Source organism: Kogia breviceps, chromosome 17 (genome assembly GCF_026419965.1).
Source record: "Kogia breviceps isolate mKogBre1 chromosome 17, mKogBre1 haplotype 1, whole genome shotgun sequence".
Taxonomy (NCBI): Eukaryota; Metazoa; Chordata; class Mammalia; order Artiodactyla; family Physeteridae; genus Kogia; species Kogia breviceps.
This window is the reverse complement of record NC_081326.1, coordinates 925,009-950,325: the sequence shown is the minus strand read 5'-3', so window position 1 is coordinate 950,325 and position 25,317 is coordinate 925,009. Positions and strand designations below refer to the sequence as shown.

Here is a 25,317-nt window from a genome sequence, read left to right as displayed (position 1 = left end):
GTGCCACTTCTCCGAGTCTGTGCTGTCGCGGACCCGCTGCGACAGGGCGGCCGGGGCTGGGGGTCAGGCCACGGCCTGGGGGCAGCGGTGCCCACTCCGGCTCTTAGGCTGCTGAGCTGAGCCCAGGTCACCAAACGCAGGCCCGGGGGCTGACAGCTGCCTGTGGCTCTCGGCCGTGGCGGCGCGGGCACAGCCGGCTCAGCCCTGCGTCACCCGCGGCCCCCGGGCAGCGCTTCCCCTCCCTGCAGTGTCCTCCAGGCGCCGTCGCCTGTTCCCTGGGGCCTCTTTGCCCGGGAGGCCTCTCCCCTGACCCCCGGTGCCCGTCAGGCTCTCACACGGGGCACGTGTGACTCGTGGCTGCTCTCCTGCAGGTCTTAGAGCGCCACCCGCACGCTGAGCTGGCAGAGAGACCCGGGAACAACCCGCGGGGTGAAAACAGACACGGTGGTTTCCCTCGGACCCGAGGTGATGAGCTCCCAGCCGCGGGCGGCTCTGCTCCACTGCACCCTTCAGAGACCTGAGCCCCTCCATGCGAATTCCCCTCCGGCCCCGCAGAGATGGGCCCGGGCAATAGGAAGACTCTCCATCCCAGATCCTAGAAAAGGACACATGAACCCCCCGGGGTCTCTTACGTCACAGACCCTGCGGCAACACAAATGAGGCCAATGCCACCCGCAGGGGAGGCCGAGGCCAGGGACTGGCCGGCAGCCTTGTGAGTTGCAAGCCTGTCACCATGGGGAGGTGGCAAAGAGACCTGACCCCAACAGGAGACTCCGTCCAAGATGGACTGATTTCTCAGGAGTCGTTCCTGAGGACCTTGAATGAAAACAACTGGCGTCAGGACCAACAGTAAAGAGGAGAGACGGGGGCTGTGCAAGCCCCACTTTCTGGGGGCCCCCCAGGCTCCGCTGGGCCGTGAAGGAGTGGCTGGTGGGCCCACAGCACACAGGGGCCGGCGGAGGTCAGCAGAGGGGCCGCGAGCCTCCGACCCTACGTCTGGCAGGAAGTCGGGATGACAGAGCTGTGGCCCCGGGGACAGCGTAACGGGTGCAGAGCGGTCCTGGCTCAGGTCCAGCCCTGCCTCTGATTGGCTGGTTTGTGCGTTACTCGGATCATGGGCTTCTGCCCCCAGAAGATCAGGAAATGCTTCCGAGGGTACCGCTGAGGAGGGAATAAAGTAACGACTGTGAAGCAGACTGGGGTCCAGAGGCTGTAGGAACGTGGCCGCGACCCGGGCCAGACACAGGAGGCACCGAGCCCCAGCTCAGGGCGCACGGGCTGGGGGAAATCGGCGCTTCTCTGAGTGAGTCAAGGAGAAAAATAAACCGAGGCATTTCGTGACCATCTTAGAGGCAACATTTGGACTGTTTCACAGGTTCTCTCTTTCCAACGCTGCTGTAAATGTAAACACATCTGTGCGATGCCTCACAGAGACCCAGCAAGCTCAGAAGTCTGCGGCCTCAGCGGAAAGGGACCAGGGCCCGCATGCAAGCAGTTCTGTCCCAGAGGTGACCCAGCAAGTCAGAGGTGGCAGGGGAAGGGGGGACCCACCGCCCACTTGGAAGGCCAGCCAGGGCCCTGTCGCGAGAGGCGGACGGTGAGGGCGCCCAGGGCCAGCTGGAGAGGACACCCCCTCTGCAGGTCTAGTCAAAGAGCAATTTTTCAGCTACTCTTAAGAGAATAACTCTGAAAGTGCCTCAAAATATATTTGTTTATACGAAACTCACAGTTCTCCTACTAGAGCTGGCATTGTTTTCGCAGCAAAGCCTCACACCAGACCTTCTGCAAAGTTGGGACCAGGACCCTGGCATCACCGAGGGCGTTTCCGAGTGCCTTCCCTGCACTGCGTTTCTCCATGACCCACAGCTTTGCTCATAAAAAGGAAGTGGGGAAATGAACCATTTTTAAGTCTGAATAAGGACTGACTGGACTAGCTATTACCAGGTTATGTGGACACACACACGTAATGATAAACATCCACGACTGAAACAAGACTTTGACACAGAGACATTTAAGAACTTGATTTCCAGAACAAGAAGAAACGCTTTAGAATGGAATCAACCTCCAAGGCTCTGCAACCTGTCTCATGTTTGTTTAAATGCCAGGCTCTCTGACCACCGAAGAGAGGCCACATCTATGTCCTCAATGAGACTGAAAGAGAAATGAATGCGCCAGAGCTCGGCCGATCCCTGAGAACCTCTTACTGGCAGCCCTCCATCAACCGCAAGGAGACAACCTGAATCACTCTCTTTCTACTGAGATTGACGTCTCCTCTCATCTCCCGAGTTCCTGCTGGTCCCATCCCGTCCCTAATCCCGGCAGCATCCACAACCCCAGCCACAAAGCCCGCTTCCCAAATGCAGCATTGCCTTCCTCAGAAAACCAATCCATCAGTGCCACGGTGATTATAAGACAATGCTGCTTAGTCGGGGATTTAGCCTGTGTCTCCTAAGACACTTGTCTCATTAACCGCGTTCTCTAAGATCAGTGTTAGTCACACTTCGTTTCATAGGTTCCCAGGTCTGAACTGAATGGTTCTATTTCAGGGGAATCCAAAAAGGTTCAACAATCGTGAAGCTGCACTGACATGGAGTCAGTTGATAGGCGAATGCTGGAGACTTTGGGGAAAAGCAGCCGGAACAACTTCAGGAGGCTTGGCTCCTCGACCCCTTGCCTAAGTGAGCCCCAAACAGTCGCGTGAGCTGTAAGAGATGTGCCAGGGCAGAGCTTGACCTCAATCAGGAACTGATTTCACCAGGGATGAACAAAGAAGGACAAGGACAAGGAGAAGAAGGGGGTGTATCTGATTCCTCCTAAGCGCTCCCTGAACAAAGTAGATGCAAATGTATAAAATCTTATTAGAGGAAAGAATCCGTTGGCTCTAACCCTCCGAGTGTAGCAAACTGTGCTGTTTCTACTCGGTGTACAACCCCCTGTGCGATGTAAAAGAGAAAGTGAAGGTTCTTCTCATCTTGAGGCTGAAATCCACTGAGCCCTAAAAAGTGATGACGAACGGCCAGAAAATTGTAGGAAACTAATTATCTACAAACTCGAACCAAACTCTGACATGTCGAATGATGTCATTATAACTGAAGCTCTAGCTGGGACTCTTTATTGTTTAACTGGATCTCTCTTCAGCACAGGATGTGATATCACCTCACAGAATACAATACGGTTCAAGGTAGGCAGATGCTCAGAAACAATGGGGATGAAAAAAATAGAAGACCTATTTCCAAAGTTTCAAGGATGTCATTGAAAATGACACGTGAATTTAAGCTAAAAAAACTGAAGGGAATTTGGTGTGCTTTTTGGAAACATTATAAAGATTCTAATTCTTGTCCGAGAGAAAACACTTCCTCTGCTGACACAGGAAGGAAGGGTAGGTGGACTCCCTGACGGTAGCCGGGGAAGAGGTGAAAATTTAGAAGGTTCGTGAAGGACGACCTCTATTTTCTGTCTGAAGTAATAGGCGAGGCTACATGCTCAGGTGTGACACCTCAGAGCATCGAGAGCAACAAAGAAAAGTCACAACAGCTCTCACACATCACTGAGCGCAACAGTTGTCTCACCGTGAGTTATTATTAGAATGAGTTTTTGTTGCTGTTGTTTAAGTGACAGCGTGTATTACAGGGCAGGCTCTCAAGACCATGTGTTCTCCCGTTTGTAGGACAGTCACATGCGTGTCCTAAGAGCACTGTTCTCAGATGTGCGGGGGAGGATGTGACCCTTTATTCGTTTCTCTGCTTCCAGAGCCCTTAAACATGTGCCTGGTTAAGCGGAGTTTGGGATTAAATTCTCTGGTTTTGACTGAACTAGCCCTGAAAAAAAAGGACAAGTAGGTTGAGATCATTCCTTCGCAGAAACCCCGATTTGAGGGTAACAGAGACACAAAAGGCACAAGCCCACAAGCAGGGAACAGAGAAGCCCGCCCCCCTCCCACGGGGCTCTCCCACCGAGAGTAGGACCGTCTAGTCAGATCTGCAAGAAGCTGGCCACAAAGAAACACACACTTATAAACTAGAAAGATTATCCCATTTAGGAGATTACAAATGAATCATTGGAGAGGAAGCTTGAAGTGAGAGTGGGCCGTGATTTACAATATAAACTAATGACAACATGAGCAGTAAGACAATTAAAACTAAGCGTGTACAATGGAGAGAATAATATTTACAAATTTTTAAGATACTTAAGGGTTGGGAATACTCAACATAGTACTTTATTTTTAATTCACTTAATGAGAAATATTTGTAAATCTCACTTGGGGTCTATTGCTTCATAGTAAGAGAAAAAAAAGCCAAAGAGCTTTGGGGCAACACTTGCTCTTTCTGGAGACAGTATGTCAAGATTATAAATCATTCATTCTTCAGCAAACGCAACTGGAAGATGCACATAAAATAGCTATGTTCGTCTGAAGCATTAAAGACGGAGCGTATCCCGTTCCGGTCGGGGGACGGGCTGCCCCGCTTTGCTGGACGGTAGGTGTCGCTCAGGGAAGGCGGCCTGTAACATGCGACCCCCAAGCTCCCAACGCTGTAGAGCAGTGAAGATCTTCCGCTCACTCAGTGCCCACAAAAGGTCGCCCTGACCAGGACGCTCTCAGGAGTGTCTGTCCCCCAAGGATTTACCGCGGAGCCCCAGGCTCCTGACACGTGTACCCCGCCCCCGCCCAGCTGCTCGAAGGGGACCACGCAGAGATCAGTGGCGTGGCCAGGCCGGGGCAGCCCCTCTCACTTCGGCCCGCGTCCCTCTGGCCAGGACCCAGTGATACGGTCCTGTCTTGATGTGAAGGGCTGAGAAGGGTGGTCTCCCCACAGGACCGGGAGGAATATGAAGTGTGCGCTGCTAACCATCACCATGTATGTCTAACACGTCTAAGCTTATGGTGCTTGATCAACTGTGTTTCAAGAGCAAAATGCTGACTGAGTCTCTAAATAATAGAGATGCCAAAGAAAGTAGATTCTCACACAAAAGGAAGTGTTAAATAAAAAGACTGTTTCATTGAAAATAAAATGTGGGCTTCCCTGGAGGCGCAGTGGTCAAAAGTCCGCCTGCCGATGCGGGGGACGCGGGTTCGTGCCCCGGTCCGGGAGGATCCCACGTGCCGCGGAGCGGCTGGGCCCGTGAGCCGTGGCCGCTGCGCCTGCGCGTCCGGAGCCTGTGCTCCGCAATGGGAGAGGCCACAGCAGTGAGAGGTCGGCATACCGCAAAAAAATAAAAAATTAAAAATTAAAAATTAAAAAAGAAAAGAAAATGTGAAGCTGTGAAGCTTTGACCACAGGGAAAAAGCAAAACAAAACAAAAACCCCTGAGTAAGGCTATAGAGATAGCACCAGACAATTGAAAGTCATTTGTAGGCTTTAGTGAGGAAGTTAATTCAAAGTGATCAAAGTCAGTAGTGTAGTCAACTTTTTAAAAACGGAGCCTTAAAATGCTACGGAACTTCGACAATAATTCCCCACGAGGGAGGGTGGGGACATGACGGTGGACCCTTTTGTGCTGCACTGATGCTTACTGTTCAGAGCCCGGCAGAGGATGCAAACACTCTCGAGGTCCAGGATGAGCCGTGAGTCATCTGTTTTCCTCAAAGACAGGCATTGCAGCTTTGCCTGCGTTTTCGGCGGTGTGCAGCTCAACCAGCAGACGCTGGTGCCACTTCCGGCGGGGGGAGGGGCGGGCGAGCAGTAAAAACTCAACAACCCCACGATGACAAACACGCTCAGGAAATTTGGACTAGATGAGCGCTTCCTAGTCTGAGGTAGGCCATCTGTGAGAAATCTGCAGCAAACAGCACGTGTGATGCGGAACGATGTGCACCTTCCCTCCGACACAGGAAGCAAAGCGGGGGCCCGCGCTCACCGCTGCTCTTCAGAGTCACGCTGGAAGGGGGCGAAGGCAGGGACCTCGCTTTGTTCCCTGTGTTGGAGGGAACGGGCCCAATACTGATTTTAAAAGGCATACAGATTGGAAAAGAAGAAGTAAAAATGCCTTTATTTGTAGAGAACACAATCATCAATGTGGAAAATCTTCAATAATCTACAAAAACTCGAGTAGAAGAATATATGAGTGTAGCATGTTTCCAGCATACAAGATCAGTGTACAAATATCAATTATATGTTATGTACTATCAAAGAACAATTGCAATATTAAACATTGCATGTATATTAGCATCAAAAATACTATGAATACACGTACACGTGCTCCGATGCGTACACTTAAAACCTCAAAACCATGCTGAGAGAAACGAATGAAGGCCTACATAAACGGAGAGATGTACCAATACCCGTGGATCAGAAACGTCAAAACCTTAGTGAGGGCGCCAGTTCTACCCAAATTGCTATATAGATGTAATGCAACACCTCAGCAGGATTTTGTGTCTTTGGAAATTGACAAGCTGATTCTAAAAGTCATATGAAATGAAAAGACTGTTAATTAATCAAAACAATTTTGAAAAAGAACAACATTACAGAATTTACACCGCCTGATTTGAAGATTCACTATAAAACTACAGAAATGAGCACGGTGTGATACTGGCAAAAGAACAGCCACAGTGATCAATGGAACAGAATACACAGTCCAAAACTAAGCCCACACTATATAAGTATGTGACAAAAATGCCGGACTAATTCAATGGAAAATGAATAGTCTTTAATATAAATCAGATACCCATATGAAAAATAATGAACATTAATCCTTACCTCAGACACATACAAAAATTAACTGAAGGAAACCAGCGGTCTAAATGTAAGAGGTAAAACCATAAACCATGTAAAAACTACAGGAAAAAAAATCTTTATGGCTTTGGATTAGGAAAATTTTTTTTTTTTTTTTTTTTTTTTTTTTTTTTTTTTTTTTTTTTTTGCGGTATGCGGGCCTCTCACTGTTGTGGCCTCTCCCGTTGCGGAGCACAGGCTCCGGAGGCGCAGGCTCAGCGGCCACGGCTCACGGGCCCAGCCGCTCCGCGGCATGTGGGATCTTCCCGGACCGGGTCACGAACCCGCGTCCCCTGCATAAGCAGGCGGACTCTTCAAGCACTGCGCCACCAGGGAAGCCCCAGGAAAATATTTTTAAGCAGCGCACAAAACGCATGAACCATAAAATTAACTTGTGGTAGATTGAACTTCATCAAAACTCAAAACTTTTGCTTTTCAAAGGCCACTAGTAAAAGAATAAAAGTCACAGACTTTACTCTGATAACGGTACTCCATTCCTAACACATAAAGAATGCTTACAACCTAATGTTCAAAAGAAATTCAACGCAGTAGTCATCGGGAAATGCAAATGAAAATCACAAGGAGTCTGCACTATACACCCACTAATGACCCAGCTTAAGAAGGGTGGCAGTCCTGAGTGCTGCTGAGGACTGGGCACAAGGGAGCCCTGGGCAGGTCCCAAGTCCCTGGGGGGGTGATTCCGACAGCACAGTGGCCAGAGCCAGGCTCTGGGCCCGGGACCCAGCAGGCCACAGGAGGGAGCCCAGTGGCTTCCTCAGGACATCGCGGGCAGCTCCGTGAGGCTTGGAGGGTCAGCTCCCTTACTCAACCTGCTGGCTGACTAGTGCTGTCCCAGTCATTACTAATCACAGGCCACTCCGTAGTTTCCAGCATCACAAGCATATGTAAGACGTGAGGGCCCCGACCTCAGGAGACCTCGGGTATCTGCCTTTCCCACCGGTCCCTTGCTTAAGGTTCCCAGAAACGACCTAGAGATGTGTTAGCAGCAGTGAGTGTTTGGTGTGCGTATTCGGAAAATTTCTTCTTCGCCCCCCAGCCCTTTAAAGGCCCCGCTGTGCGTTCAGGGGTCTCCAGGACGGGGGCTGCGGAGGGAGGGGCTCCGGGTTCCTCCTGCTCAGGCGACTCCTCTCCCCGAGTGTGGGCCACGGAGCCTGGGCTGTGCTGGCAAACGCCGAAGGATGACAGGCCGGTGACACGCACAGGGGTTCAGAGGTAAAAACAGACACAAACACGGGGAAAGGGGGATCATGTCATCCACGGTCCAGTGGGGAGGAGCGATCGGAGAGAGTCATCACGCACCGTGGCAAAAGCACTGGAAGGGTCGCCCCGAGGCAAAGCAGGAGGACAGAGACAGGACGGATTGACTCCCCTCTCTGAAGAGGTGCCTCAGGGGCTGGGGTGAAGGGCGGGCAGGAGCCCTGGGGGGAGACGGCGCCGGGCGGTCAGAGGGGCTGGGGGAGAGGCACAGCGGAGAGGAAGCAGTGAGAGATCGGGGGGGGGGGGGGGGGGTCACCTGCCCAAAAGGTTGGCTCAAGTCCCCACAGAACTTCCCATTACTCGCCCTACAACATACAACTGGTACAAATGCATAGAAATTATGTAGATAACCAACCTTTACATTTTCCTTTCATGAAAGTAATTTCACAATAGATTTTAATATACTTGGAAATCAGTTCTGGGATGTCATTTCCCACAGCTTCCAAACGCCTCCATCGTAAAAGGTCCACATTGAGGGAAACACTTTCATCAATTCGACGTCCAAGCTCCTTATTATGGCAAAATTCCAATGAATTGTGAGTCTAAGAGAAAACTGTTTGCACACAAGACTAAAGGAAGCATCTATAGCTTTCACAGTCGCTTTAACGTACTTTTGTATTCACAGAAGCACCCATCTCAAAGCTGCTTGAACTCTGGAAAGTTCTATGATCACTTCATGCACAGCACAAATTCAGCCCAGTTTTTGATTATTCTATTACTGATTGATTTGATATGAGGTAACTACTGCTCAGGTCTAATTGCCTCTCTTGGAAAAAGCCCTTGGGATGCAATGCTGCATCTCCTCCACACAAGCAACTAAACCTAGGGACAGAAATTACAACCGGCTCTGAGATGCCCTCAGCAGACTCTGTCAGGCCCACAGCTCGTTCTGAGGTCTAAAAATATTAAATTCAGAAGGTCACAAGAATGTAGAGAACGCTCTGATGTTTGCCAGCATGTGGACAAAAGACGCCCCTAGTAAATGCCTGCTTTCCCTGAGAAAGGTTTGCAAGCCCGTCTGGTGAGGCCAGTTCCACAATGCTCTCAGAGACACGAGAGAGATTCTATGGTGAATTTGTAAAGTTTTGGCTAAATGAATAACATAGAAGAAAGACCTGGGGGGAGGGGAGCTGGGAGTAGGACGCGTCACCAGGGTTTCCCGGCAGGTGCAGGATCTCTGCTGCCAGAACAGCGCTGACTCTTAATCAGCCTCCTGTGGCACTGCCCCTCCATTAGCTTTTCCACTTTAAGGGAACACAGATGGCGGGCCCCAGGCCGGAAGCTTATGAAGGAAGAACGGATTTGCTCCCCAAAGGTGCTCGAGAAGCTTCCAGTGCGTGAGGTCTGCCCAGACGCCTGAACTCGTCCACCGAGGTGCTCCTACCCGTGGAGGCTGCTCCCCAGACAAGCCAGCAGGGAGTCTGTTCAGCACCCCTGGTGGGGACGGGAGCGGCCCGTGGCTCCTCTTCTTAAGCCCTGACAGCCACGCTTTGGGCTGCTTGTCTTTATAACGAGCACCCCGACAATCTCGAAGGACTAAGTATTTGCCACAGCCCTGGCACCTGACAAATCACTGAGGTCTCGCAGTGCGTGTATCAGGACACATCCATCATCCTCATCTGTTCCCTGCAGTCCTATTAGAAACGCCGCACCTGCCGGACAAGGGCGCCACCGGGAGTACCACTTAACCGTTAGCTGCTGCAATCTCACATTCACTATCACTTCAGATCAGTGAACAGTTCTCAGGGAATTTGCTTCAGGATAATACGGTGCCTGCCTGCCTTCCCCAAGCATCCTCGACCCTGGATTCAAACAGCTTCCCAGTCCTCCATTCAACAAACAAATGAAACAAGAGGATCAGAGACCTCATGTGGGGTTGTTACCTACCGTTGGCAGAATTTTTCTGCTTTCAGCTTAATAACAATGACGGTACACAGCCTATAGAATAATTCGTATTCAAAAGCATTTTGCCTTCTGAAGCGAAACAAGTGACATGTTGGAGAATATTGTAGGGTTTTTGCTCCTGGCTGAGCTAACCCATGTTATCGCTGTCTTAATTCAAAGAGGGTGTTTCATCTGTGTTAAGAGCAGAAAGTCCTCTCATAGTAAAGATGTAAGGACTAGCCTTTGTCTGCAGTCAAAGAACCTGTCTTTCAAATAAGTAGATCCATTTTACTGGGATATTTTCCAGAAAAGCAAGGTCAGGCTGTACCCCAGAGCTAGTGTCAGCTGTCAGCTCGTCTTTATTTGGGAGGTTGCCTCTTTAACCAGCTTAAAAGTTGCCAGGGGCTCTCCCCAGACTCCACGGACAGCCTCCAGCCCCACCTCAAGAATGAATGGGGGTGGGGCGGGGAACTAGTCCAAGCGCCTCTTGCTCTCTGTAACATCACCAAAAACTTGAAGATATCCTGTGGCAGACTCCCTCCTGGCAAAAGGACTGGCAACCTGAGAGCGAGCCCCTCACCCTCCCGCACCCGCAAAGCCGTCGTCTGGACCACACGTGCTCATTCCTGCAACCCCCGGGTTCCCAGACCTCCCCGAGGACCTGAAGCCTCCCTGGTGTCGCGCTCACCACCCAAGACATCCCCACAGAATTCAGTCCTGAGGACTCACGGTGGGCTGTGAACTCGAGCCAGCCGTACCTGGAGGGTCACCCGCCGACGTCACAGTCGGAACGCGGTCCCAGCGCGTTTGGCCGGCCCTCTCAGGGAGACGGTGCCGGCCCGGGAGCCAATCAGCTGCCGCCCAGGCGTTGCCATGGCCACGACGCCGGTTAGGGCCACGCCCGCCCCAGCCCGGTAGCCAATCGGCGGCTGCCAAGCCGTTGCCATGGCCACGTCTCGTGTTAGGACCGCGCACGCGCACAGGGGAGACTCGCCGGCAGCCCCAGGCCCAGGCCTCGCGAGGGTCCCGGCAGCCGCCCCCCCTGGACACGGGCCGCGGCCCGGTTCCCTGAGCGGCCGGCATGAACCGCAAGAAGCTGCAGAAGTTGACGGACTCCTTAACTAAAAACTGCAAGCATTGTAAGTAAGAATCAGGTGCCTGGTGTGCAGAGGCTCCTGGGCCAGGTCCTGTCCTGCCCGGTGCTAGTGTCCCGCCTGCAGAGCCCGTGCGCAGTCGGAGCCCTCTCCACGTCCGACCCTAAAGAGAAGTCTGGAAGGGAACACCAGCATCAGCTCCTTGGGGCGGGCACCCCCGGCGCCCATGATCTTAAGGCGCATTTCCAGGTATCCAGGTATCTAGTGCTGTACCCGCACACATGCACATACTTGCTTCTCAAACCTTCTCTTAACTTATCCTTACGTTATAGAAACGTGATTTATATACCCTGGAGACACATGTGGATTTAGCTTCAGACACAGGTGGAAAACATGCACTAAAAACCACCAAACTCAAGAATAAGTAGCCCAACCAACAGCTCTTCTTAGAGCAAATCAACTGGCAAGGTCCAAGTTTGGGAAATTACCAAGAGCTCTATAAGGGAAAATGGTTATCAGTGGTTGAACATCCTTAGGACAGATACGGTGAAGTGGTACAGAAACCTGTATCTCAGAGCAAGGAGATATGCCTGGAAACCAAGGAGCTCAGCAAAGCTAAACACATGGTAAAGAATCTGTTCCCAACTCTAGACCCAACTTTCCAGCAAAGTAAAGGATTGGACTTGGCAGGTGGCAAGACAGACACCTATTGAAGACATCTGCTCCCATCTCACACATATTCTGAAAAGTGGTCCTAGCATTTCACAGGTAACTTTAGAATTATATTCAGACTGAAAAGCAGGACTGTGCTTCGGCAAGGAAGCTATGGATATGGCTTAGATGAGGGAGATATCTGATGAGCAATCTTAGAAGTGGAGTGCTGATTGCAAAACTACTGCCCCTTTGAAAAAAATAAAAGCCATAATCCCGAGACTACTCCCACTGTGCAAAGAAAGAGCAAACATGTATTGATGCAGTTCTAGAGATTATGGGATCTGGTGCCTTCTAATCATACTTAGTAACTTATATGATGAGTGGTAGGAACTCCTGTCAGGATGGTGCTGGAAATAAAAGTTAGGCTGTGAATAAGCATCTTAAACGTCTAAAAAAAGTCATCCTATAATTTAAGATATTATTATGGTTATATTATAATCTGATGAGAGTTTTGTCCTGTTGTTTTTCTTAAAATACTTTCATTTCTGGGAAAAGGCCAGATCTTAAACATCTAGTAAACATTTTAAATAAACAATGCAATAACTGCTATACACAATGAACACTGAATTTGATTTAGTTCCTGTTCAAGTGAGTTTGCAATGTATTGCAGATATTCTGTGAACATATTAAAAGATAAGTGAGGGCTTCCCTGGTGGCTCAGTGGCTAAGAATCCGCCTGCCAATGCAGGCGACACTGGTTCGAGCCCTGGTCCGGGAAGATCCCACATGCGGATCAACTAAGCCCGTGCGCCACAAGTACTGAGCCCGCACTCTAGAGCCTGTGAGCCACAACTTCTGAGCCCTCGCGCCACAACTACTGAAGCCCATGCACCTAGAGCCCGCGCACCTAGAGCCCGTGCTCCGCAACAAGAGAAGCCACTGCAATGAGAAGCCCATGCACTGCAACGAAGAGTAGCCCCTGCTCGCTGCAACTAGAGAAAGCCCGCACACAGCAACGAAGACCCAACGCAGCTGAAAATAAAATAAATAAAATAAATTTATAAAAGAAAAAGATAAGTGAAAACATGGCAAGAAAACCAGTCAACTCTTTTGATTCTTGTCCTCACATAAAATGTTTAAAGTGAGCCTTAAGAACCTTGATGATTACTAGTTAAATTCTATAGAAATAGTGACTAATCATGGGCATTATATTAATTCTGAGTTTCTTTAAACAGAGGACCTTTCTTCTAAAGTCAGATTTCCTTTCAGTTGCCAGATGATAGTCCCACCAGGATGAAATGGATAGATTTTGTAGAATCAAAGAAGAAAGTATCTTAAATGGTTGTCTAGTTAATCCACCATTCTGCAGATCTGATCTGCACAGCAGACTTACACCAAACCAAAAAGATGAAAATCCATTCTCGAATTTCCTTAATTACATTTAGTATTGTATTCTTTTTTTCCAATATTTATTTATTTATTTGGCTGCGCTGGGTCTTAATTGTGGCACATGGATCTTTTAGTTGCGGCATGATATAAGAAACATTTCAGCAAGAGAATTTTTCCTATGGAAAAATTACCCATCTTGGATCTTTTGGGGAATAAATTAAGCTAATACTCTTTCATTTTTATTTCAGCTGAGATGGAAAAATGGCTAATCAACACCCCCTCAGCTAGCATTTCATATATGTGATCAGACTGCATCATTCTTCATGCAAGTTTTTCTTCCCCAACCATTAACATCACTTCTTATTTTGAGAGTTTTTTATTGTGGTTAAATATACATAACATAAAATTTACCGTGTTAATTATTTTAAGTGCACCGCTCAGTGGCACTGAGTACATTCACATTGTGCAGCTGTCACCAGCATCCATTTCCAGAACTTTCTCAGCTTTCCAGCTGAAACTCTGTCCCCATGAAACTGCTCCCCACTTCCCCCTCCTGCAGCCCCTGGCCCCCACCATCTACTTTTTGTCTCTATGAATTTCGCCACTCTGGATACCTCATAGAAGTGGAATCATATAATATTTGTCCTTTTTCGTCTGGCTTGTTTCACTCAGCGTGATGCAGTCAAGAGTCAGGCAAGTGGGAGCATATGAGTCACAATTTCCTCCCTTTTTAAAACTGAATCAGAGTCCATTGTATGGATGGACCACATCTTATTCATCCGCTCATCCACCCGTGGACACCTGGATTGCTCCCACTTTCTGGCTGTTGTGACTACTGCTGCTATGAATAATGGTGTACAAGTATCAGAGTCCCTGCTTTCAATCCTTTGGGGCAAATACCCAGAAGTGGAATCACTGAATTATGTAGTATTTCTATGTGTAATTTTTTTTTGAAGAAGTGACATACCATTCATGCCGTTTTCTGTGGCAAGTAAAGACTCTTTTTAAAATTACAACCGGGCTTCCCTGGTGGCGCAGTGGTTGAGAGTCCGCTTGCCGTTGCGGGGGACGCGGGTTCGTGCCCCGGTCCCGGAGGATCCCACGTGCCGCAGAGCGGCTGGGCCCATGGGCCGTGACCACTGAGCCTGCGCATCCGGAGCCTGTGCTCCGCAACGAGAGAGGCCGCAACGGTGAGAGGCCCGCGTACCGCAAAAATAATAATAATAAATAAAATAAAATTACAACCATTACATTATTTTCTACTATTTATCAATTCATTTACTAAATCATTTGTTTTCCAACGTTTTCAATGGTCGTCTTAAACTGTGGCACCCCAAACTGGAAATCGCCCTCAAGCCTATCCTGGTCTGCAAGATGAGGTGGGATTTATCCATTTCTTTGGGCTGTTTTCCTTTACATGCACACAGCTTCCGTCCTTGTTTTTTAAAATAGTCAACCTTAATTTTGTCTTGTTTTGAAATGAGATCTTCCCCGTCTTCCACCTTTACCTCATATTTAGACTCACCTTTATGTTCTCAATGCCAGACACTCATCCTTCCACCTACACACCTCGGACAGCGACGGGGACACAATTAGCTCAGCGTTTACAGCACCACCCTCTATGCGGTCGTGTGTATGCAAGCATGCATGTGTGCACACCCTTTAGACAAAAAAGTCCTTCCTCCAAAGTGCTGCTGCATGGCTGCCTGTTAATTTCCATCCCTCACAGCAAGAGCCTTACTGCGCGCTTGAATATGCTTAAATCCTTCTTTATTGGAAAATAGGTGACTCTGATTTCCAAAATCCGGCTCACGGCTTCACGAAGGCTAATGTGAGATGAAAGTTGTTGCCTGGTTTGGGGGAGGCTGGTATCTACTTCCAGGGCAAAGTTAAACTGTACATCTCACGAATGCCTATAATCAAAATGCTGGGGGAAAGTTGCCATTTTTCACATCACCATGGTTACTCAGAATCAGACCCCACAATCCACATCCAGGTGGCCTGGCTAATATTACCGTCCTTTTTCTAAGTGTGGCTGCACTTACCTCTGCTTGGAGGGAAGGCTGCTGCCCTTACTTCAGTGGGAACTGCCGGGTGGTGGCCGTGCTCTGTTAACCTGAGGGTCATGAATCTCAAAACAGGATCGTCTCCTGTTGACAGCTGCCCATTGACGATTCCAGGGTCGTTTGTCCACATAACTCGTCTGTGCAACGTTTAAGTTGGACGTTAAAGATTAAAAGGCGTTTTTGTTATATCTCAATTTCATTTTCTCACAGTTAGTAAATTGGAAGTGAAATGCCTTCTCCATCTTTTCTATAACTTGGCGGGTGACGTGACACAGTGGCAGAGTGTGGTCACCGGGCTGGATCGGAACGCCTTTCGGAACATCCTTCACGTGACGTTTGGGATGACGGACGACATGATCATGGACAGAGGTGAGCGGACGTCAGCGTCCAGACGGGCCCAATCCAGCCATAACTGGGAAAAACAGTTTGGAGTTTGGACAGACTCCGGGTGGGAAGCTTCACTTTCTGTGTTCCCAAATCCATCTGAACATGAAAATGTAATTTTTATATTTATAGGGAAGCACGGTAGGGAAGAAGATAGCGACCAGTCTTCCTGTGTATTTAGGAAGAGGACAAAGTCAACTTGAATAACTAGGTTTCCCTTCTTTACATCAGAAAACCAAAACTCTTTCTATTTCTACTTAGTAAATAGAACAATAAATAATAGTTTTTAAAGGACATTTAAATTTCCTTACATCAAGAGTATTCCAATAACAATTAAGATATAATCTTATCTATCAAGTAATAGCAGTACTTTTCTTGGGTAACAGAATATAAAATTATATGTTTTACGTTAATAAATCAACAAATTTTATGTACCAATATGTGTATCTGTTCATTGTTGATTCATGTGTTTAGATATTCAGAATTTACTTGTTCCCACAAAGTATGAAGGGAAAATGAGAAAGCTTGAGTAAGAGAGTTTTCCAACGTTACGACATCTTAGTTTCCTCCTTTATCAAATGAGAACATGGGACCGTATGGTCGTGAGGTTTTGCCTAAATTTCAGAAGGGAGTAGCGCCCGGGCGGGTCCATCACTGAGAAGAGAAATGCAGCACAAGTGTCATATTTTACTTCTCTCTCTCTTTTTTTTAGTATTCCGAGGGTTTGACAAAGACAATGATGGTTGCATAACTGTATCAGAGTGGGTTTATGGATTATCAGTGTTTCTTCGAGGAACTCTGGAAGAAAAAATGAAATGTAAGACTTCCTCTTATCCTGTTGCTTTGTACTTTATGATAAGTACATCTAAAGAATGTAGATCGATGTCCTCCAGCCCAGCCAGTGGGGGTGGGTTTGTCTGCTGTTTGCTTGGTGTGAATTCCCATCAGCCTCTTTTATGGAGCGAATTCAGGTCAATAATAAGGGTTGAAAAAAATTAATAAAAAGGCAAATCAAGACATTCTGAGGCGGAATCCATGCCAAGCAAGACCGCACAGGCGTGTAACGCACATGCTGACCATGTACGCATGCGTTTAGGTATGAAGGTATTAAGTGTTTTACATATTTTGTTACTCAAATTGTCATCATATGACATCGATTCAAGTTTCTGATTCTTAGGTAGTTCCTAATTCATCCCAATGAACTCTGTTGAAGAGGCACATTTCAGTCCGTTTTGCAAGGTTTTCACGCACGATGAGAATGTTAAGTTGTTGTTCCTTGGCCTGCTCTTTGAAGCTAAGTGTAGGAAACTTTCGAAGGATTGTTGAGTATATTTAGTAAGCGGACATCAGGCATTTATTAGGGGAATTGATTGCACTGAGGCCCGAGGCTTGATGAAAGCACCGCTGGAGCCCCGGGCCTTGAGCACCATCAGAGCCAAGGCTGCCTTCCTGACCGCAGCACATTCGTCCTGGTTCTTTCTTAAAGATTGCTTTGACGTCTTTGACTTGAACGGCGACGGCTTCATCTCCAAGGAGGAGATGTTCCACATGCTGAAGAACAGCCTCCTGAAGCAGCCGTCCGAGGAGGACCCCGACGAAGGAATCAGAGACTTGGTGGAAATAACCCTGAAGAAAATGGTAGGATGGGTCATTTAAATATTTATTTATTTTTGGCTGCGTTGGGTCTTCGTTGCTGCGCGCGGGCTTTCTCTAGTTGCGGCGAGCGGGGGCCACTCCTCGCTGCAGTGCGCGGGCCCCTCACCGCGGTGGCCTCTCCTACCGCGGAGCACGGGCTCCAGGCGCGCGGGCCTCAGCAGCCGTGGCTCTCGGCCTCAGCAGTTGTGGCTCGTGGGCTCCAGAGCGCAGGCTCAGCGGCCACGGCTTACGGGCCCAGTCGCTCCGCGGCACGTGGGATCTTCCCGGACCGGGGTTCGAACCCGCGTCCCCTGCATCGGCAGGCGGACTCTCAACCACTGCGCCACCACGGAAGCCAGTGTGATGGGTAATTTAGAGTTTTCTCGTGAAATCCACGGATATGGGGTAGAAGTAAGAATTCAAATTAGAGTAACTCTCAGTTTCCTGCCTGGTGAAAGACAGCACTCGGACTGTGCTCTTTTATCATAATATGACAGTTCCTTTCAATTTCAGTACTTAGCCTCATACTTTTCTGATGTCTTCTTTGTGAACACTGGGCCATGAGAAGACAGTGTGTGTTTGTGATGTGTTTTCCATGTTAACTGCGGCGTGGCCGGTCGCCCCCCAGGACCACGACCACGACGGGAAGCTGTCCTTCGCAGACTACGAACAGGCTGTGAGGGAGGAGACTCTTCTGCTGGAAGCGTTTGGACCGTGTCTTCCTGACCCAAAGGTAACGGCACTACGTTCACAGAACAGTGACCAAAATGTCATGCAGGAGCCACAGCCCAGGACTTCTTGGTTTGGCAGGTGGTCAGATGACTCACATTCGCCCGCAGAGAACAGCTTCTAAAAAAAGAAAGGCCGCCCAGGAAAAGGGGCTGGTTCAGGCCATTGTACTAGTGTAGCCCGGTGCGACTTTTTCACTCACTGACTTGTTTTTTCCTGTAAGAAGCGATTATTGAAGCGTAATGTGGGCCAGAAACCCGGATGGAAAGCTCCAGGGCTGCACTCAAGAGCAGGGAAAAGCCACCATGAAGCTAATCACACAACAGTGTGGTAACTGTTGTTATAACGCGAGTCAGTGCCTGGAGCAGTGCCCAAGCGCTGTGCCCGCGTGGTCTCACTCCACCCCCTGACAACCTTGTGAAGGAGGCAGTATTATTGGCGTCATTTTACAAATGAGGAAACCGAGGCCCAGGGGTTCAGGCAACTTGCCCGAGTCCACCGGGCCCCCGGGGCTGGGGCTCAGGGGGGTACGCGTAGCCCAGAAGGAGCGTGGAAACCGGCTGCAGGGGGATGGGGGGGCGGCTGGAGGGACAAGGAAGTGTCCCTGGGTCTTTGCAGACACCGCGGTCAGCCGGATGCACAAGGGGGGGAAGGGCCCAAGCAGAGAGAATGACATGCGTGTGAGAGGGAAGGGGGGGATACAAAGGAACCTGTATTAGAAGAGCCTCTGGGGTCATGAGACTGATGATGAGGCTGGAAGCCAGAGAGAGCCAAGTGCATGGAGCTCGGAGCTGATGATGAGGCTGGAAGACACAGAGAGCCAAGTGCATGGAGCTCGGAGCTGGATTTTGTCTTGAAAATCACGAGGATTTGTTGGAAGATTTTAGGCAGATGGAGTGCTGTGATAGATAACTATTACCCTATACCCACCCACCCCAATCTCTAGTCTGTATCTCCAGCTGCCTTCTTAAGGTACGGAGTAGATCTCAATAAACTCTTGATTTCCCCCCAAACTTGCCCCTCCCCCAGTCTTCCCTAGCTCAATAAATGACGTCCCCCCGCACACTCAGCTGTTCAGTCAAAACCCTAGGAGTCATCCTTAACCTCTCTCTTGTAACACTGTTTGCTACTCGTTCAAAATAAACCCTTGAACATAATCTCTTCTCCCACGTCTGTTGGCCACCGGCCTCCATCAAGCCGCTGTCATCGGTCACCCAGCCCAGGTCATGCTTCCACTGCTGTCCCCCTACTGACCGTCCTCCACAATATCCAGTATATGTAAAAGCGCAAAGGCTCTCATGCCCCTCTGTGCTCGAGCCCCTCCCCAGTGGGCCCTGAAGTCTGCACGAGGCCCCTTCCTCTCCCTGCAGCCACGCCTCCTGCTGTGTCCCGCCCCCTCTCCCCCTGGAGCGGCCCCGGCCGCCTGCCCTGCCCCCCTGGCGCCCTTGTGCTCACCGCGACCTCTGCCCACAACGTTGCCCCCTGACCTCGCCTCGTTCAGTCTCTGCTCAGATGCTGTTGACCATCTTAACTTCTCCTCCCCTCCATCCCCGACCCTGCTTCCTTTTCTTCAAAGTTCTTACCATCACACCGAATATATTTACTCACTTATTGTCTGTCTCGACATGCAGATGTAAGGTCCCTGAGGCAGGCACTTGGGGGGTTTTCACCATATTTCCTCACATGTAGTGTAGCGCATGGTGGGTCCCTAGTAAATATTGAGTAGATGGATGGGTGGATGGATGGGTGGATGGATGGACGGGTGGACGGGTGGATGGATAGGTGGATAGATGGATGGATGGGTGGGTGGATGGATGGGTGGGTGGAGAGATCTCAGAAGTGCCTGATGGAGAGTCCTGGATCTATGTCCTTCCATCTCCTCAGAAACTCCATCATTTACCTTCATCTTTACCCTACATCTTCAACCTCCCTCCTCACTACTAAAACCTTCCCATCAGAATTTAAACAGACCTAAACCTGTCACATCTGACAAACAAAAGGGGAGGAAGGGAGGGAGGGAGGGAGGGAAGAAGAGGAGAGAACTTCCCCTAATTCCACACCTGCTTCTATTTCCTGTGCAAGGCTTGTTTTGTCACAGCCAAGCGTCTTGGAAGAATTGCCCATATTTATGACCTACAAGACCATCGCTTCTTCCCGTCCCCTCTTGCAACCGCTCTTGGCAAGGTCACCCCCACCTTGTTGAGAGAGCCCAGGCAGTAGGCCCTTGGGTTCTTGCCTTACTTGACCTCGTCCCTCCCCCACCCCCAGCTCTCCGTCCAGAGCCTCCAGGAGACATCTCCCTCGCTGTGCTGAGACCCCTGGACCCCCGATGCGCTCGCACTCCTGCAGCCCCCACTGCAGGGAGCTGAGCTCCCGGCTCCTGCCCAAGAGCTTAAGCTCATGGCGGGGGCTGCTGGGAGCCAGGCCATGTGGTCTCGCCCACCCTGTGGGCCCAGAACCAGTGCTGGGCTAGAGCAGAGCCCACGCCTGTGGGTGAGCACGCGGCCCCTCCCGGGTCCCCGACCCCACTCCTCCTCGGTCACTGCCTGTCTCTTCAGATGTTAGGAGGCCTAAGGAACATTTTTTGTTTAGTTTTTTTTGAAAGTCTGTACTAATTTGAGCACTTTCATTTTGCAGAGCCAGAAAGAATTTGAAGCCCAAGTATTCAAAGATCCAAATGAACTCAGGGAGGTGTGAGTTCCTAAATGTCTTGTTGTCTCAAGTGAGTAGAAAAGGAGGCTCATCCGTATTGTGTATTTTTCCTGCTTTGCTCAGAAGGTGATGGTGAATTGCATGTTTGGTGAGAGGGGTCAGGGCTGACTAACGCATATCATTCAACTTTGGCATAAGATGCCAGTAAGATAGATGAAGACAAGGAGTTCCTTATTAGCTGTGGTTGGGTTTGGCCAGACGAGTGAACACTGCAGAGACAGGTTATCACCTAGACTGTCTCTTGACACATAACTGTCATAAAATGTTTGTATGAATGAAATGAATAGAGAGACTAAATCATCATGAGTTATTTTCTTCACGTCAGGAAGATCTTGGGCACACGTTTAAAAATCACTGAAACTCTCGAGCCTTCCTCCCACCCTCCCTATCCCACGGGGATGTACATATACGTAGAGCTGATTCACTTTGTTATAAAGCAGAAACTAACACACCACTGTAAAGCAATTATACTCCAGTAAAGATGTTAAAAAAAAAAAAAAAAACTGAAACAACCGAATTTCCTTTGGAGCAGTAAGTAATCAAGATGGCATCCAGAGCACAGTGATTCTGGCATTTAGCATTGAAACACCTTTCTGCTGGGCCCGGAGGGAGGTTCAGAGACACGGAACCTGTTTTCATTCGGTCTGTGTTACTGTGTGAGGCGTCTGAGGGCACATCCCACTGCCCAGAGCGGCCCTGGGTAAACACCAGGGGCGGACAGTACCACGAGGCACCAGGAGGCAGACCCAGCTGTGGACGGGCAGAGGCAGGACGTGCTCTTCCCTGGATCTGAGGGGTGAGGCCGGGGTGCAGCTCTCAGCTTCCCTCTGGAGTCAGCCGGACGCCTCCCTTGCCGGCAGATGCGGAGCTCCCTCTCTGTCTGGCTCCGCTGTGTCTCCACCTGGACCCCATTCTTGGTCCCCATCCCCCCCACTGCCCCTCAGTGCTTTCCCCCCACACCCGGACTCCCCTCGTGCAGCCCCTCGTCTGGGGTCACATCACACTGCGCCCACTGGCCAGGAAGCCCTGAAGACAGCCCTGCCTTCCCCCGCCCCCCACTCCCCAGCAGGTGCCCCTGGGCATCAGGTGGCAGCTTGAGAAAGAAGGGCTTATGAGGCTCTTTCCCTGCCATTCGCGTTTGGATATTCCCACATTTTGGCTGTTACGACTACTTCCCGAAATGAACTCTGCTTGTAGGTAAATCTCTTCACGTGCATCATCGCTTACTTACTTGGGATAACTTTGTAGAACTAGGAATGCTGGCTTTGAGGCTTTTGCATCATTTTGAGATTTCCAGCGCATGTGACCTCATGCCCTCCGGGAAGGCCGGCTGGGCCAACACGTGAGGACAGACCCCGTCTCTGCGGCGCACCGTCTTTTAACTTCTTTGCCAGCGCGTGGGCCCTAACTGACCGTGACTTGAACTCATGATGCAAAGAGCTAATGCTTTGTGTCTGACCCTAAACGTCTTGTTGTAGGTTGGGTACAAACGGACTTCCACGTGGAGGATGCTGTTTTATTACTTGACTTTATTTAAAACTGAAAAAACCTTTAGAACCCTTCTCCGTAACTGTGGTGGAACTGAAGAGGATGCCAGCACCCGAGGGAGAAGCCACAGCCTCCCCGGGTAGCTCAGGGCACGCCCTGCCTCCTGCCCCTCTTCAAGACCTGCCCCGGGCTCCTCCGCCTGCACCTGGCTCGAGAGCGCCGGCCTCTCTTCACGACACCACTGTGCTAACTCCGCGCGTGAGTCACTCGACTCCAGGGCGGCTCATCCGAGTACCCGCGTCCCGCTGAGGAGCCCTGTGTCCCTGTGCTCCGCGCTGGGCCCCGCTGCCGACCTCCCGCCGGGCACTGTGCCTGCCTCGGGGTGGCGGCAGGGCTCGGGCTGCAGGAAGCGGTCATGACCTGGAGAGCTGAACGCGGCCTTCCTCTCACTGGCTCCTCCAAGCGGGGCTTCCCTCCCCTCCCACCCGCGCCCCGCACCCCGGGAGGCCCCTCTGGGGGGGGGGGGGGCTGCGTGGCCTGCATGCAGCACAGAGAGATTCCGTTTGGGAAACAATCCTTTTGTTTTTCAACTGCGGGATTTGAAAGCTATCACTGAAAACTGGTAGTCCTGCATTCTTAACCTGCAAATATCTTTGGGAACAAGATTGCACTTGTGAGAAGCCAAGCCTGCAATTGCCTGCATCATAAAATCATCCAAAACATTCACGAGTCCCACCTCGGGCTAAGCCGGGAAGGGGGGTGGTAACCCAGCCTAAGCCGAAGTCAGCCCCTGGCCTCGCCTGGTCCGCAGTGTCGGTGAGGGCTCCGCGCCCTGCGACGCCCCTGCCGTCCCCCCAGCGCCGGGCATCCCTGCGACAGCCCCTCCCCCCGGCCCAGCAAGAGTTATGACACTCTGGACGAAAGGAGATTGTTCAAGGGACTGGCCAGCGTGTACGCTCGGAAACTGTAAAGACAGCCGTGTCTAGAGAAGGTTCCTCCGAGTCCATCTTTCCTGATGATGTGTTTTCTCGCTGCCCCCAACCCTCCCAGTTGTCAGGGTTCACACGGAGCTGCTATAAAAGATACATAACAGAATAGACTTGTCTCAGACTGGCATTCGTTACGATGCACTGACTGTGCCATCGCCTGGCAATGCCCAGAAAGGGCGGAAGTCGCGAGTGTGTCCCCCCTCGGGGGCCGCGCTCCATCCAGGTGGAGCCCAGGACCTCCTGAGTCGTCTCCAGTCTCGGTCACCACTGAAGCAGGAGCCGTCCCCAAACACACCTGAGAGCCAGCCAGGAGGCGCCCACTTCCCAGCAAGAGGAGGGCCGGCCGGGCTGGGGACGGCCTGGAGACTCCACATCCCATCCCCACGGGGCTGCACCACTCAAGGTCCCCGCGTCCTAAGCGTGGCGTCCTGTGCCCTGTGACGCCCACCGAATCCGCCAGGAAAACGCCTCTCCCCCGAGACCCGCATCCCCTGTCTGTCTCCACTTCCTGCTGCCTGGCCAGGCTCGGCACCCCTGCGGGAGAGGCTGTCCACCCAGCGGGCGTTCGACAAAGTTGGGTGGCGTCCAGGTCACCCCGCCCTGGGCCTTGTGCACCCGTTTCCCGTCCCCACCCCCGAGTCTCGGTGTGGACGGGGGCGCGGGGGCTCAGAGCCCAGGGCGGCGAGCAGGGACGGGGCGGGGACGGGGCGGGGACGGAGCGGGCAGAGGGTTGGGAGGCACGTCCTCTCTCCGGTGGCAGCAGGGGCCGAGCCACCGCCTCCTAGTGGGAGCGGTCAGCCTGGAGCTCAGGCCCGTCCAGAGACTAATGAAAACCATCTGGTCCTTGATAACCTTTAGAATACAACGGAGTCAGAAGAGGAATAAGACGGTGCCTGTGACCTCAGTGACACATCACACAAAACCCCAACGAGCGCTTTTGCTCGAGTGTCGCACTAGATGCTACGCGATCGCCCCACGCTTCCCACTCGGTCCTGGGGGCGACCGAGGGCGTGGCCTCCCATCTCATCCGAGATCCACTGTCCCTCCAACCGAGGAAGTCAGGGTTTAGGGAAATCGAGAAACTCCCTCCACGCACCGAAGCGGTACAGAGCCAGGCCACACTCAGCCCTTGCCTGGTTCTAAGGGTAAAGTCCTCCCCTCACGGTCGCGCATGGGGACATCTACTCTTCTTGCCGCTCAGGGTGACCGAGGACAGCTCCCTGCAGAGGCTTCCTGCCTCCCCTCCTGGCGGCCGGGCCGCCACGTGGTTTATGCACACAGAGGGGACCACTGAGCCTCTCCAGGGCTCTTCACGTCAGAAACACCTGGGAATGTTTTCTTTAACTGACTTTCCAATGTGCACGTAAAGGCGTCCGTTTCCGGAACCAAGAGGAGTCGGGACACTGGGCTGGGGCCCGTCCAGCCACGAGGGCAGCCACGCACAAAGGGGGGCGCGTGAGGAGAGGTGAGGCCACTGCAGGCTGGTGGGGGGACGGCAGAAGTCCTCTGGGACGGGGAGGGCTGGACCCCTCACAGAGGCCAGGGCGGCGTCAGAGAGATTTCCATCTGGAGAAGCAGATGCCAAGGAGCCGAGGCCACGGGATCCAGCAGCAAACGCAGAAGCGGTGACGTGGCTCTCGCCAGGTGCCGGGAAGAGCCCAAGGACCGCAGCTGTGGGGAAGGGCGGGCGGGCGCCAGGCCCCGACTGAGGTCCTGCTCTGACGGCCCGACGCGGGCCACGTGGACCTGAACGTCCGACAGAAGCGCAGAGTGACTTGTGGACGGTGCGGGCCAGAGTGCACCGTGTGCATCGAGACAGAGAGCGGAAGCTGTGGTCCCATCGGGCCGATGTGATCGGGGCTGTGTGTCCTGGCAAAGCTGGGCCGGCGGTCACCCTGCCCACCGGCTACAGATTATGCCACAGTGCATGTCGGGTAAAGTGGGAGAAGCACCTACTCTCTCTGCCTCCATTTCACCTCACAGGGTCTTTGAGAATGAGTAAGAATGAGCCTACGGTGCCGTTTTGTAAACTGTAAAGTGTGATATGAACACGAGATTAATAAAGGTATGAGGTGGATATGAGGGCCAGTGTTCTCCCCAGGGGCTCGTAGGTGATGAATAAATAAGAACACAGGCAGGGCTTCCCTGGTGGCACACTGGTTAAGAATCTGCCTGCCAACGCAGGGAGGACGGGTTCGAGCCCTGGTCCGGGAAGATCCCACATGCCGCGGAGCAGCTAAGCCCCTGTGCCACAGCTACTGAGCCTGCGTTCTAGAGCCCGCGACCACAACTACTGAACCTGCGT

The 25,317-nt window shown here is 51.3% G+C and overlaps 2 protein-coding genes across 5 annotated transcripts in view; one reads left to right on the top strand and one right to left on the bottom strand.

Moving 5' to 3' along the window:
* Window positions 1-10,669, bottom strand: part of PPDPFL (pancreatic progenitor cell differentiation and proliferation factor like) — a 153,174-nt gene extending 142,505 nt beyond the window's left edge. Inside the window, exon 1 of one of the 2 annotated variants that reach the window (XM_067017269.1) lies at window positions 10,631-10,669. The gene's annotated coding sequence lies outside the window, so the exon portion shown is untranslated. Of the gene's footprint in view, window positions 1-10,601 lie in introns of both variants that reach the window. The other variant, XM_067017268.1, reaches the window with a different exon arrangement.
* Window positions 10,670-10,833: 164 nt separating this feature from the next.
* On the top strand, window positions 10,834-23,629 carry CLXN (calaxin). Of its 3 annotated transcripts, XM_067017267.1 has the most exons (7): window positions 10,834-11,011; window positions 15,286-15,444; window positions 16,172-16,276; window positions 16,946-17,097; window positions 17,723-17,827; window positions 20,461-20,545; window positions 22,014-23,629. In XM_067017267.1, exons 1-6 carry the CDS (start codon window positions 10,954-10,956, stop codon window positions 20,518-20,520), a joined length of 639 nt encoding a protein of 212 aa, XP_066873368.1. In that variant the 5' UTR covers window positions 10,834-10,953; the 3' UTR covers window positions 20,521-20,545; window positions 22,014-23,629. The 3 variants fall into 3 exon arrangements, with proteins under 3 accessions (XP_066873368.1, XP_058898822.1, XP_066873366.1); XM_059042839.2 differs by lacking the exon at window positions 22,014-23,629 and having other exon boundaries at window positions 20,461-21,026; XM_067017265.1 differs by lacking the exons at window positions 20,461-20,545; window positions 22,014-23,629 and having other exon boundaries at window positions 17,723-18,978.
* Window positions 23,630-25,317: the final 1,688 nt, after the last annotated feature.